This window comes from Nematolebias whitei, chromosome 14, assembly GCF_014905685.2.
Source record: "Nematolebias whitei isolate Nwh7 chromosome 14, NemWhi1, whole genome shotgun sequence".
Classification (NCBI taxonomy): domain Eukaryota; kingdom Metazoa; phylum Chordata; class Actinopteri; order Cyprinodontiformes; family Rivulidae; genus Nematolebias; species Nematolebias whitei.
The window spans coordinates 12,630,531-12,645,241 of record NC_056511.1 but is presented as its reverse complement, the minus strand read 5'-3'; the positions used below and the strand labels follow the sequence as shown (position 1 = coordinate 12,645,241).

The window sequence follows — 14,711 nt, the reverse complement described above, 5'->3', positions numbered from 1 at the left end:
AACAAGAACAAAGTTTGATGTTACACATTTTGTACCCGAGGAGTAAAATAAACTTTTTGTTTGTTTTTCTGAAAGAGGCCACTGTTCCTCAGCCAAGAAAAAGAGCCAATAAAGTCCACTTCGTGTCTCCTAAACACGTGCGACAGCAGCTTCTTGGATCCTTTACAAACTTAACTAACTCTGCTGGGTTAGAGGTATTTACACTGAGTGTGTGTGTGTATGTGTGTGTGTGAGAGAGAGACTGAATGAGAGGTTGAAAAATGGAGGATGAGAGGAAAAATCAGTTTAACAAAAGATTAAGAGAAAAGTAAAGTGGCACCCATCCAGCAAACGCCAGCTGTTGTGTAGCTAATTCTTTAAACCCCACACAGCCATGTTGTTTTTCTTGTTTTGGTTTGTAGCGTTTCGCTTTACTTTATTTTGTGTGTGTAACTTACAGTATTGTATTCAAGGATGTTTTGTCCCCTGTATCCATGCTTTATTGCTTAATGTTATTTTAAGTAATATTCAGTGAGATAGAATATTTGTATTTGTATACTTATGTATGAAAACAGACCCGTTCATTGATATTGTGCCTTATAGTCCGAAAAATATGGTATGATGATCCTGAGAGCTGAGTGCACGGACAGACTGATTTTAGTTTTTTTGGGGGCAGAATTTACTAAGGTCATCTAAAATTGCAAAATATTATTTTCTTAGGGGAAAAAAATGTTCCCTTATCATTAAACCACGGAAACATTGCCGTTTTTCAGTTCATTGCAGCTACAAAATGCTAATGAAACCAAAGAAATGAAATATTTTGTGCAGAAACTTTACTTGTCCCAGAGGACGAGCATCTAAAGTTGGACCAAGTCAAATTTTAAGGCAAATGAAAAATAGAAAATTAACATAACTATAGAAAGTTTATTATTTTGTTAATTGTGTGTGTAAAAAAACAAGTACTCGGGACAGTTTATTACAAATTTAGCTGCTCTAAAGTTGTTGATGCTAAATCTATTGTCATTTTTGCAGAAATTGTTTTCTAAAATGTTCTTGCGTGTTTGTTTAAATACTTTTTAGGCTTCAAAACTTCAAAACCACCATGATCCATCTGTAACTACGTGCTATTTTGATCAGTCCAAGATTAAATGAGTTATTATATAGAGTAAGCATTTATCTTTTACAAAAAAATGCTAAGTAAATAATACTTATTGGTGTAGTTTATAACATCTTTCATTTGTACTGTATTGCATGTTAAAGTGGATGAGATTGGTTTATATAATTTGCTTCTTTAAACAGTTTTTTTTTTTTTTGCTTGATTTCCATTTGTTTTGTGGTTGAGTGCCTTATTTAAATTCACGATGCTCTGATTATGTCTTTGCCACTTTGAAACGTTCATACTTAAAGTTTTAGGATGTATTAAAATATTTGACATTTACCGGAAAGAAAAAATAAACATGCTTGTATTTTTTTGATTGGGAAGCACTTTGTCAAATGTGTTTCCCTCTTTAGGACAGGCACCTCACAAACAGTCACATTCAGAGGCCACTGGCAATTAAAGGTTATGTGGTCTCAGCATTATATGAGCCTCAGCAGACAGTTTGGAGTCAGTTCAATCAATCAATCCTCATCCAACCAGTGCAGAAAAAAACCACCACATTCAGTTTATCTGTGAACGTCCCAGAGGAGAAGAGTTTTCCAACGTGACAAAAAACTCTCTTCTTGGTCACTGAACATTGAGTCTGAGCCAAGATGATGGTGTTTCAGTCAGCCCAAACCACATCAGCCTTACACTGTCACCACAAAGATGGAAGAGAGGGAAGCTGCAGGATAGTTTTCAGATTGTATGCAAGATATGAACTTGTGCATGTGACACCGAGTCAAACAAGTAAATGCTCAAGACAAGCTGAAATCTGGACTTTTTCAAGCACTTTTTTGATAACTTAGGTCAAAGAGAGGATAAGGGAAGGACACTAAATGTGCACCACGTTAATTTTTTTATTGCAATGGTTTATTATCTGGGTGTCCAAATATTTCTTTAAAAAGTTGTCAGTTAATCCAAAATGCTGCTGCCAGAGTCTTAACTGGAGTTAGTAGAAGAGATCATATCTCTCCAGTTTTAGCTTCTCCCCATTGGCTTTCTGTCAAATCCAGAATAGAATTCAAAATCTTACTTCTAACCTACAAAGCTCTCAACAACCTAGCTCCATCTTATATTAACATATCTTATTGTCCCATATTTTCCTAACAGAGCACTTTGCTGTCAAACTGCAGGCTTACTTGTGTTTCCTAGAGTTTCCAAAAGTAGAATGGGAGGAAGATCTTTCAGTTATCAGGCTCCTCTCTTGTGGAACCAACTTCCAGTTTCTGTCCATGATGCTGACACATTGTCCAGTTTTAAGACTTTCCTTTCTGATAAATCCTATAGTTAGGGTTGGCTTGTATGCTGCCATAGTTTTTAGAGTACTGGATGAGAAATTTACCTAATTTCTTATATTGAATTGTTACAAATGAATAATTTGCATTTAATATTATTTCTATTTAACATGTGATTCTTGACCTGCCATTGTGTATCTGTTCCTCCTTCCTGTTCCTCTCAAACCCAGCCGGTAGAAGCAAATGGCCACTTGTCCTGAGCCTGGTTCTGCCAAAGGTTTCTTCCTCACGAGGGAGTTTTTTCTTTCCACTGTCGCCTTCATGCTTGCTCAAGAAGAGAGTCTGTGATGGAGTTAAAGTCAAAGCAGTCTGCTCCTCAGATAATCAGTGTTATTAACTTGCTTTTTATGTTTAAGAATGTCTCTGTTCAGTGCCCTGGGATGACTTCTGTTGTGACTTGGCGCTATACAGTGTAGATAAACTGAACTGAATTGAAATTGAATTGTTTCACATGTAGGGCAGCACGGTGGCGCAGCTGGTAGAGCTGCTGCCTCTCAGCAAGAAGGTTGCCCGTTCAAATCCCTGTCCAGGGCCTTTCTGGGTGGAGTTTGCATGTTCTCTCCGTGCATGCGTGGATTTTCTCCAGGTACTCCGGTTTCCTTCCACATACCAAAAACATGCATGTTAGGCTGATTGGTAACTCTGAATTGTCCCTAGGTGTGAGTGAGAGAGTGAATTATTGTTTGTCTCGTTTGTCTCTACGTGTCCCTGTGATGGACTGGAGACATGTCCAGGGTGTCCCCTGCTCCTCGCACAGTGATTGCTGGACATGGGCACCGGCGATCCCCGTGACCCAAAATGGAAGAAGCCGATAAAGATAATGGATGGATGGATGTTTCACATTTTAAAAAAATATGTGCAGAGATTATTAAACAATTATTTTGTTTATTTTGAGTGTCAATAATGAATGAATGAACGAATAATAAATAAATGGATGAATAGTGAAAAGTTGTATTTTCAGATTTAAATAAATTTGACCACAGAAAACAATACATTATTTTTCTTTCTTTCTTTTTTTGGTGGCTGTAGGTAAAAAAAGACTATGTTTTGCCAAATGTTTTGACTCTGTCTATTTTTGGTACTTTTTCCATTTGCAGTAATTTAGGATAACTGTTCAGCGCATGTTTGGAATAAAAGCAGACTGAAAAGTCGACCACAAGTCATTTGAAAATGTGGAACAGAAACATACGCTCGTCTTTCATTCGACCTTTATTTAGACAGGTTAATCCCATTGAGCCTCGGGGACTCATTTACAAGAGAGACCTGATTTTAGCAAAGAGTGATGACAACAGTGGACTCATCTTAAAACGAGTGTACAAAAACAATCTGAAATGTTTACAACTTTTAGAACGTTGCTATGTAAGTATAAGTATAATTTAGAGTAAGCACAATGAAAGTAGGCTATTAATAAAAAATGGCAAAGAAATGCCACTGTATGAAAATTACAATTGCAAATTGCTCTGTCTCTTTAAGAGCACACAACATTTTATCAATATAATCAGTTAATCAATAATTGTTCATCATCCACTTTTCTTTTTGTTATTAATGCTTTTTTTGTTTATGGGTTGCCTTCTGCATTTGATGCTTCATTTGCACTTTTCTTCTGGTGCTCTGGGTGAAGACAACTACTACTACATATTTCATAATGCCAAAAAAAAGAGTACAGAATTTAAATATTTCTGAAAATTACATAAAAAAGTTGCTAGACATGTAGATAAATACCCAGGTTAAGAAACAGGGATTATCTGAGTAGAAAAACTTTCTATAGTCAGGACTCAGCAAAGTAATTTCAAGTTTCATACTACTGCTGAAGATAGGATAGATATTAACGGGCCCAGCAACGTTATGCACATACAAGACAGATAATCTGTTTACCACTGATGTAATCATGAAAGAGATTATGATTCCATGTGCTGCCTTTCCTCATTTGACCTTCAGAAACTGAAATATAAGACAGATGATTGTGTCATCTGTTTTTCAAAACATACAGGTCTTTGTACTACATTACAGTCAAAATGTAATATTTTAACTTTGAAATACATGGTGACACTGTGTAAACTAAATCTGAATATCAAAATCAGGTTATTTAAACCATTAGAATTAAAGAAGTGGAATGTTGCTCAGATGTCTCTTCTGGGTTTGTTAATGTGTTAATGTACTCTAACCGCTTCTCTCTTCAGACTACAAGATTCTTTAGAACATATTCAAGGCTTTCTGAGCTCGTTATCCTTGAATACAAAGTAATGGTTATTGTCTTTGCCGTGGCTCAGTTCAGAGGGGACCAGTCTGCTCTGGGACAAAACTCTAGGAGACTTTTAAAGTTGTGGGTTTTAGAGTTCACTCATGGAACAGTCATTTGGTACCCAAAAAAGTTCAATCTGGTCCTCTGGACATTCAAAAAAACAAAACAAAAAACAAAACAAAGCAAAAAAAAAAATTTGCCTATTAACTAGACCATCTTTATTTTACACATTTAACTCTATCAACTATTATTGTAAAATAGGTATTTTCAACTTTGTCATATAATTTTTTTTTTCTAATACAATTTCCACTTTCTTTTATTTGAACCCAACACTTGGCTCCTTTTTTGAAACTCTCACATTTGCACCTATTTCCTTTGTTTCACCTTGGTCAAATAAATTTGTCTTCATAGACATTTGTTTTTCTTCTTGTTCAGGTATTCCTTTCAAGATGAAGAAGACATGTTTATGGTGGTGGACTTGCTCCTGGGTGGAGACCTGCGCTACCACCTCCAGCAGAATGTTCACTTTTCGGAGAGCACAGTGAAGCTGTACATCTGTGAATTAGCCCTGGCTCTGGGATACCTCTGCAGCAAGCACATCATCCACAGGTGAGAGCTTTACTACCTGTTGTCTTCTACAGGTACTTAGATGCCCCTTTTCTTGTCTGATTCCATACATTTTCTAAGATGGCCACTCCACCTTTGGGTAGACAAGTGAAGATAAACTAACAGATCAGTGTGTCCATATCTATGCCATTGTGGAATGCATCAATTCTGTCTGATGCTGGTGTGTTTATGTCCCATTTAATTTGTCAAATGCACACTAAGTGCTTTTTAGGCAGAAATATTTGCTGCTGTGGCAAAGTTACTGACTCACAGGTTCAAGAAAGGCCGGGTACTGCCAACTGTTATTATGATGAGTTGTTAAATTGATTTAAAAAGCAGGTGTCATATTACAGCTAGATGTGCTACCAGAATACATTAAATTCAATGAGAAAGCAGAATGTTAAAATTCCAACCATTCTCACTCATGACAAACCAACAACGTAAAAAAAAAAAGGTATATATCTACAGATTTTGCATATATTTGTATGCCATCTGCTGGGTTTTATATAGGACTCGTGATCTTTTGTTGTTGTGGTTTGTTTTCATTTACAAGTCAAACATAAGAATCAACAAAATATTAAAGTATTTTAAAAATAAAGTCTGACATGAATGAATGGATATTTATGAGATAAATTAATTCAAATTAATTTTCACTTTGCAATTATTTATTTGACTAACAGGCACACAACTATAGTACTAAAGTGTCCTCGCGAATATAAAAGGAATACGGAAATATTTAACAATTTGTCTTGTTTCTGCTCCACCCATCTCTCCTACTGTTAACACTAATTGTGTGCACTTTGTTAGGCAAATATAACAAATACATTTACAACCTTAATAAAAAAATAATTTGTTTGGATTTAAATTTTAAACTAAACTATGATTTGATGATGTTATAAACAACACATATTAAAATATTCAGTCTTCCTACTTTTTTATTTAAGAACATTATTTTTGAAATTGTTTGTTTAGATGCACTTTTTGCAGATTGGTGAACCTCTGCCCATTTTTACTTCTAAGGGAATCAGCTTCACTAAAATGCTCATTTTAAGCGCAGTTCTCTTACTGTTGCTAATTAAAAACTGATTAATTGAACGTTCAAAATGTGTCTAAATACAGCCTTTACATTAAAATGTCTCAAACTGAAAGGTAATTTAAGGGGATAATCTTGATTTTCAAAAGCCACATGACTAGAAAACGGCCCTTTTAAGAACAAATTTGACCTCTGTGATGATCTTAAAAGTAAAATTAGTTAAAGATTTGTTTTGTTTTTCTTTAAGTGTTAGTGGAGATTTTAGCTCTGCGTGACAAAAAACACCCCCAACAATTTTCACTATATTAATGTCAAAATTTAGTAGACAGAAATGAAGTACTGAATGATTTTTTTAATGCAGTGTTATCTTTAGGATTTTTAAAAGTGTATTTTAATTACTAAAAACAATGAAATGTAATTTTTTTCATCAGAACGGTGGTACGCAAACAACTTGAAATAAAAATCCCTCTCATGTGAATTAGTCTTTGAACTTACTCCCTCATTCAGGTGACTGAGCCAAAAGATAATCATAGAAATGGACGCCTTCATGTGTAATAGAAAACATCACACCAACAAGGAACACTAATTCATCGACACCCACAAATAACAAATTATACCATTTAGCGTTAAGTAGTAGCTGCTTGCTCCTGTCCATGCTCCTAAACCTCCACAATAAGGGGAGGGAGAAAAATAAATAGAACAGAATATGAATTTGCTTATTCCTGCACTCCACTGAAAAAATGTGAATATTTCACTTTTTATTTTATTATTTTTATTATTTTTTTATTTTAGTCCTGGAGAGGATAGCTGTGCCACTTGGTACGCTGGTGTTGGAGTTGTTTGTGAAGATGGGAGCAGCATATTTTCAATCCCATTCATTAGCTTCAAACTGGAAGAGCGAACTAAAATAACTCTCTGCTCATCTTTATGGAAATGGAATAAATAATTTCCACCTCCAGATGTGGATGTGATGACTTTGGCGTAGCAAGTAAATGCAAGTAAAAGCCTTCAAAATGTGTTTTTGCGAGCGTGCACCTGCCTGTTTGCTTGTAAATTCTCACTGTGCATATTTTCTATCAGACAGTAGAACAATGGATGAAATATGAGGATGACCATTTTGTTTTCAACAATAAAGTTATGATTACAGTGTAACTTTGCTCCAAACAAAAGTTCACAACATAAGTAATCCACACATAATCATAAACTCATGAAATAAACAAAACTAAAACATGACAAGGAATGATCTTTTAGTATTTATTATTTGATACAATACAAATCACACTTGTCCATGAAGAAAATATGACAAATTTATTTGAAAATGGAAAGACCGGAAAGGCATCCATCCGTAAATCTATACATCCGTTCATTACTTTCACACCATGTTCTGGCTGGGGCACATTGTGAAAGCTGAAAAAAAACAAACAAACAAAAAAACAACCTTGCAACATAAACAGCAACATACAATGACATCACAATACATTTATGCATGATGAGGTCACCAAAGGTGGGGAGTTGTCTGTGAACACTGCCAGAAAGTTCCATAGTTCTGATAAGATGGTACAGTGTCTATCAGTGGCTCAGTTCTGATAAGACCGACAGATATCATCAGGAGAGGGGGGTTTGGAGGGGGTGGGGGCAGCAGAGCGTCATTATTCACATAACCTCCAGGAGAAATTTGAGATAGCTGGCCTATTCAAGGCCAAGCAAGGAAGCCATATTACAGCAATTGTTTTGGGACAAAAGCGGTTTTATTTATTTATTTTTTTTGTCTGCCTTCAAAAAGTTCTGCTGGTACTTCACAATGATGAATACAAACAGCCAAATTTTGTGGTCATTCCACCGGGCCATGTTCGTAGCCTTCCCCAAGGTCAAATCCTTCATGCCAGCGAGTTCCAGAAGCCGAAAGTGGTCTCCAATGCTCAGAAATCTCGTCCAGCTTACGGCTTAGCTCACAAAGCATCTGAGTCTGAGTGGTCGAAGCGTGGCACCTTCCTTCACACATGGCAGGCAGCCTCAGAATTGCCAGATCGGCTGCCGATGTCTTCCGAATTTGTCCATAAGCCAGAACTCAACGATTCCAGAAATCCTGCTATATGATACTAAGCTATTGCGATATAAGATATTGAGCTAGAATGGTGAGATAATATTGAGTCATTCTCCATGCGTTAACAAACTGGCTGCCATCTCATAATATTGCATGGATGCAGTCCCACAAAACATTATTTTTAAGATTTGACCTGAAAGATTTAAACACCATTACAGTATTTTTAAAATAAGAGCAGCTTGTCTTAAAACTCTAGCATGGAAGACAACATAGAATTTCAAATAATGCTAGACGTTTGCTACACATGTTCTCTTCACACATCTTTTAAATTAAACCCTGCTTGTCCACAGGGTGTGTTTGTGTTTTTGAGACCTTATACTCTACTTTAATTGTTCTGTGTACGTAAGAGGTGTCATGTTTATGGTTCAGTCTATTTCAAGATTGGTTAGTGTTTTAACACCAACATCTCCAGAGGTCTTGAATTATTAACAGTAGACTGAGTCTCAATTAGACGATTTCTGCAGAGACTTCATGAGTCTCTCCAAACAACTGGAAAGATGGAAAATGTGTGTGACATGGGAGTAGTTTATGTATTTATATGTTCACTGGCTGTCATGGTTGTGCATGAGTTTACATCACCACATCCTTTTTGATATCAACCATTATTATCTGCAGAAAAATCCTCAAGAGCATTTTGGTGCCTCCTGGAATCCTTGTAATGGAAAGTTGTGCACAATGTCAGTCAAGATATGCTCTTAACAAGTCAATCTGATGCTGTTCATAGGAACCACATTGCCCATTAGCGTTGTAAAGGATTAAAAAAAAAAAACTTTTCTCAGACACAGATAAGTAAAGTTTAATATAAATAGTTTCAGTAGATCTGCAAGGTTAAGAATCATCTCTGAAACCCTTCTTGTTTGTTCTGGTGATAGACAGACTCACAGCTCAGGCTGGAATCCCCATGAACTATAATGAACTTGTAGAGGAGGAGTTATGCACTTGAAAGATGAGGAATGTCGTCAGCCATAACCAAAACAGAGTACATTTGTGTGAATGGAAGCGAAGCTTGGGGAACAGTGAAGCTGCAAAGAGCAGAGGACACAAAGGGTGCTCCACTCAGAGGCCTGCCTGAAGTGCATTGAGGGATTACAGTAAATTCAGAGTCTAGCACTGTCAGCAAGTGGGACCAAATGCTCAAAGCTCAAAAACAAGATGCTCACTTGACTAAAGAGCAGGAGAGATGACTTCCAGCACACTGGCTGAAGAGCAAAGGAGCTCACCATGGTGGATGCACAGTGGCATTTACGCACCTTAATGTTGGGAGACACTGAATAGTTGTCAAAACTAGGGACCTCCTGAACATAACACTCCAGTTAACTACCTTTATCTTCAGATTGTGAGCTTTTCAATTTATTGACTATAGAAGCAATATTTTATAGTGAATCACAACCAATTTTATATTTATTGGTTTAAAACCAGGCTTCTTAATGATTTATATGAGTGTTTTGACACTATTTCTTATTGATGCAACCAGAATAAAATTCTGAATATCTTGAAAAAATATTTTTATCTGATTGAAGCAGATGGCCGCTCATCCTGAGTCTGCTTCTGCTGGAGGTTTCTTACTGTTAGGAGGGAGTTTTTCCTTCCCACTGTTGTCTTTGTGCTTGCTCACGATGGGAGACTGCTACAAAGTTAAGAATCAATGCAATCTGCTGGCTTCCTTATTAGACAGATGACTTTACTAATTGGCTTTTAACGTATGTGAATGTTTTTGTAAACTGCCCTGAGATGACTTCTTCTGTGACTTGGCACTATATAAATAAACTGAATTGAAATTGAATTGACTTCAGGTCGGATGTCAGAAAAGCGGGGAGTGTGGTAAGGTGATGGAAGAAGAGAGTCCAGGCAGGATGGAGTGGAAGGAAAAAAAAATCAGGAGTGATTTATGACAAAAGAGGAGCAGCAGAGGTCAAAGGAAAGGTTTACAAAAGAGTAGTAAAACCAGTGATGTATGGTTTGGAGCCAGTGGTTTCAAATTATATTTGTATTTAAATTGTAATTTTGTAAGCAAAATGTGTGGACAGCAGCCATCTACCACGCAACACTCAATGGGAAAAGTCAAAGTTATAAAATAAATCAACAATAGCGATGTCGAGTGAAGAGCTATTATAGTCTAGAAGTTTAACAATTTCCATGTATTGGTCTGATTGTACACCTATATTTGTTGAGTAAAGTAAATCATAAGTCATATCGCAAATTAAAGAAAACACAATTTGAGTTATAAATGTTCTGAGCACTAGAGTAGAAAAAAATAAAACAGTAAATTTATTGATTTAGCAGAAATTTCGCAAAAACCATGTGTTAGAATGCTGAACTCTGTCTTGTAGGTGCTCCACCCCTTTGTGATCCCTGATATTTATTCATGACACTTGCAATGCTTAATCTTCTGTTTTCTATCATGCATGGATACAATACATTCTTATTTCCCATCTAAATGTTTTTCCCTCAATTTCATGCTTGTCCAATTCCGCAAAATTTGTTTGTCTACATAAACTACAGCCCACCTAATGTACTTTGTAGATCAATTATGTGGCTCAAGCTTCTACGTGTTCTTTTGCTGATTTAGCCTACTTTCAGTGGATAGCCACATTAAAGAAGTGCATACCATTATATCTGAAAAACAATAGGCTTTTTTTCAAACTGCGCTACAATTATTTTCAAGCACATCCAGACAAAAGTGGTTTCCTCAAACTGATGAGTTTATTTAAATTTGATACGTGAAAAGTAATGAAGACATATAAAACAAAAAAAAAATACTGTTAACGCTTATGAGAAATAAACAACAAATCTCACTATTAAACGCTTGTACATTTGATGGGAAACAAAATATACAGATAAAACAAACATACCTCGTTGGCTGTGCGCTACCAAAAGGAATTAGGCTTGTTTCTTCTGTTTCAGCTTCTTTTAACTCTTGTCTTTAACTTAAAATCCATGCTTACTTAATGCTAACCTCACACCATTGCCCCCGATTGACTTCTTCTGGTCGCCGTTCACACACCCGAATACTGCTCCATCAAGAGGTGGTGTGTAAAACTACATATAATAAAACAGTACAAGCCAAGAAACATGAAACACAAAATAAACTGTGGCAGTTACCAGTGGTGATTTTAGCCTGTTTTGCGGGATGCTGAAGCACTCCTAACATTTAACTCAGCACCCCTGAAAAATGTAGAAACCATCATAAGGATTTTGTAAGAAAAGTCAGTTCTCACACCTTAGATTCACCAAAATATTGAATAAATTTGGAATAAATATGGAATAAAGTTTAGCTTAAGTTTAGTCTTTGTTGTGATCAGGTAACACTAAACTGATTTTGTACAAAGCGTTTATTAGGTTGTGTATATGGTTTATATGCATTTATATGTATATGTTTTATAAATGCTTTTTCATGACTGTTTATTGTTATGTGTACCTCATCTGTTTTTTGTTTTTTTGTTTGTTTAAAACAGGTCTCTCTTGAAAATGAGTCCTCGTGACAGTGAGACTAACCTGTATAAATAAAGGTTGAATGCATTAATGTAATGTAAAGCGGAGTGCTATGCCTATAGCATCTTAGCTAGCGCGTCTGTATTGCACGCCACTAGCTTAGCACTTTTTCTTGTTGTGACATGCTCTCTCAAATAGTTATTGAGTCAAGTATAGGCCTATTTTCTTATGTAGGTAAAAGGGAGATGTTTAAAAAACCGTTAAAAATACAGAATTCAGGAAATGGCATCTACTTTATTCAAAATTTTTGGGGGGAGAACCCCCCCCAGACTAGACTTGCATTCAGGCCCAAAAAAATCTGACCCGACCCAGCCCCAGCCCGTGGCCATAATTTCCAACCTGACCCGACCAATTAACAGTACTTACAGGTCCGAACCGAACCCCCCCCCCCCCCCCAACATTTTTAATTAAGCTTTGAATGCTTGTATAGTTATTAATTGTCGGCGGACTATTGCTGCTGAGTAAAAGGGGGCAGAAGATCGGAGCTGAGGGGGTGTTTGTCCTTTCATGTCCGTCAAAACACGTTAAATCCCTGCTTCTGCATACATTCTGCATTGTTCAGACATGGACCCTGCTCTGACATCTGCAAGGATATTTTGGGATCTCACCTGTCTGGGTCATCGGCCGCACATGTCCGCTGAGTGCAGCGGCTGAACATCCATGTGGATGATGGTTCACTTTCTGGCAATATAGTCCAATCTGAAGCTTAACTGAATTTTTTTTTACGTCTTTCAAGGCCGGTCAATGCATGGTCAAATGGCCGTGTGTGGCTGGTGATTGTATAGCATCCATGTTGCCATATATTTGGATCGTCAGTCATGTGCGTCCGCTGATGCAATCAAAAGTCTGACACCTGACCAGTCCACATATTAAGCACATTATTATGGCCCAGCCCTAATATGGGCTGGGCTCCGGGTTTGAGTTAGAAATACCAGACCCCTTATCAATGTGTTTCCCCCACTTTACAAATGTTTCTAATGCCAATGGCAACTATGTTGTTCAAGCTAAGAGTCACTGTCAACACTGGGGGCTAAGCACCCCTAAAGGGCTGTTTCTAGAATTGCACCTGGCATACACTGCACCATCTCAAACTCCTAGTTCAGGACAGAATTTTAATGTTGTATTTTATAATTTGCAGTGAATACCTTCAACTGATCCTCACCTGGACACAACCTTTCCAACAATATCCCAATATTTGTCAAAAGGCATGCTTCTCAAACACACATATAGTATTGTTATTTAAAAACGATCCCATTGTTGTTGAACCTTTTCCTGCTTGTTCCATTTTTACTACATTTACTGTAATGCTTTTCTTTGCTCTTCTACATTCATATAGTTTTAGCTGGGCATTGTATTATTCTGAGTGAGTAGCACATAGTTCCCCCTCAAATAATGTGTGCCTTTCTCCACAACACCTTTTTCAAAGGAGAGTATAGTTTTAACTGACTTGTCTAGTAAAGTGAAAGGGAAAGGAAGCAAGTTATTTTTCTCACTAAAGTTTTCTTTTAAAAGATGGGCTGATACTGTACACTGAATAATGGCAAAGCCATTGCTCTTGTTCTCTGCTGTAAAGAATAAAAGAAGCATTCTCTCATTTTCAGCTGAGGCATATTCTTTATTTATGAAGTGTTAATGTTTTATTTCCCAAAAGAAAACCAACAGGACAGAAGGAAGGGAGTAAAGTAAAGGGCAAGAAAAAAAAAATCTCATTTTTAATGGATGCAGATTAAGGTGCCAGCTGGTGCAAGCTCTCCAGTTTCCACCTAAAAATGGTGAATGAAGCGTTACCATAGTCGAAAATCTCCCACGGCTCAGCCCAGCTCACAACAGCAGATTAAACGATGGGAGGAGGAGGACTGCGCTCTGAACATGATGGACTGTTCAAAGATGAGTCTGCTCCAGAAAGATTGCTAATTGCATGCTTGTGCACCACACTCACGTGCCTCGCCGTACGAAGAAAATGAGAAAAGAGGTTTAGGCAAACATCTGTGCAGTCAAAAAGTCACAGAAGCAGACTATCCAACAGGGAGAAGAAGATAAAAGTAAAGATTCATTCGGAGCAAGGCAGGAGGAGACAGTGGAGAGAGCTGACTTTTTTTTTTTACACGTTTTGAACATTTCTGACTCTGTGAATTATTCATCGCTGGTAATTGTGACGTGAGTTTTGGCCTTGGTTTTTTTAGTTCTTTCTGGCTGCTTTCACTGTCTGCTAAGCGCTCTTTTCTCAGCTCTACATCAGACTGCCACCGTGTCAAATACAACTTCTCTAAGCATCTACCTTCAGCATTTAATGAAAATCTCAACTGAAGGCTGTTATACACACAATGTATATTCACTGATGTGCAATAAAGGGAGTCCTCTTCTTACTATTTTGGCAAATAGGATACAGGTGCAGCTAAGGATGGAGTAGTTTGCTGAATTGGACATGCTAGTCACTGTACACTGAGCTTTAGTTCACATTCAGCTGCTGTCTGACTACAGCTCTTAAGTGGCTGGTGGGTGTCTGCACCTAAAACAGAAGCATGAGTGAGCACATTTATGTGACAAGCTGGGCTTTATCATCATTATGTGCACACTGTTTGTTTTAAGAGTGTGACACAGCTCGAATGTGGGCTTTTTGGAGCTTCTAAAGCCCCTTTAATCACCTTTCTGCTAGAAATTAAGAGGTACAAACTCAAAAACCTGAACTTTCATTCAAAAGTGGAAAAGGGAGCAAATAAGGCAGAGGGATCACGAGATGAAACGGCTCACTAAAAACCACCAGAAACAAGCAACAAGGTATTACTTTTACCTTGTCTATATATATATATATATATATA

The 14,711-nt window shown here is 37.1% G+C and overlaps 1 protein-coding gene across 1 annotated transcript in view; it reads left to right on the top strand.

Moving 5' to 3' along the window:
• The window catches only part of stk32a (serine/threonine kinase 32A), a 101,727-nt gene that overhangs the window by 13,485 nt on the left and 73,531 nt on the right, over nt 1-14,711 (top strand). Inside the window, exon 4 of the mRNA XM_037688263.1 lies at nt 5,093-5,266. Within this exon, the coding sequence (XP_037544191.1) occupies nt 5,093-5,266 (174 nt within the window). The remainder of the gene's footprint in view (nt 1-5,092; nt 5,267-14,711) is intronic.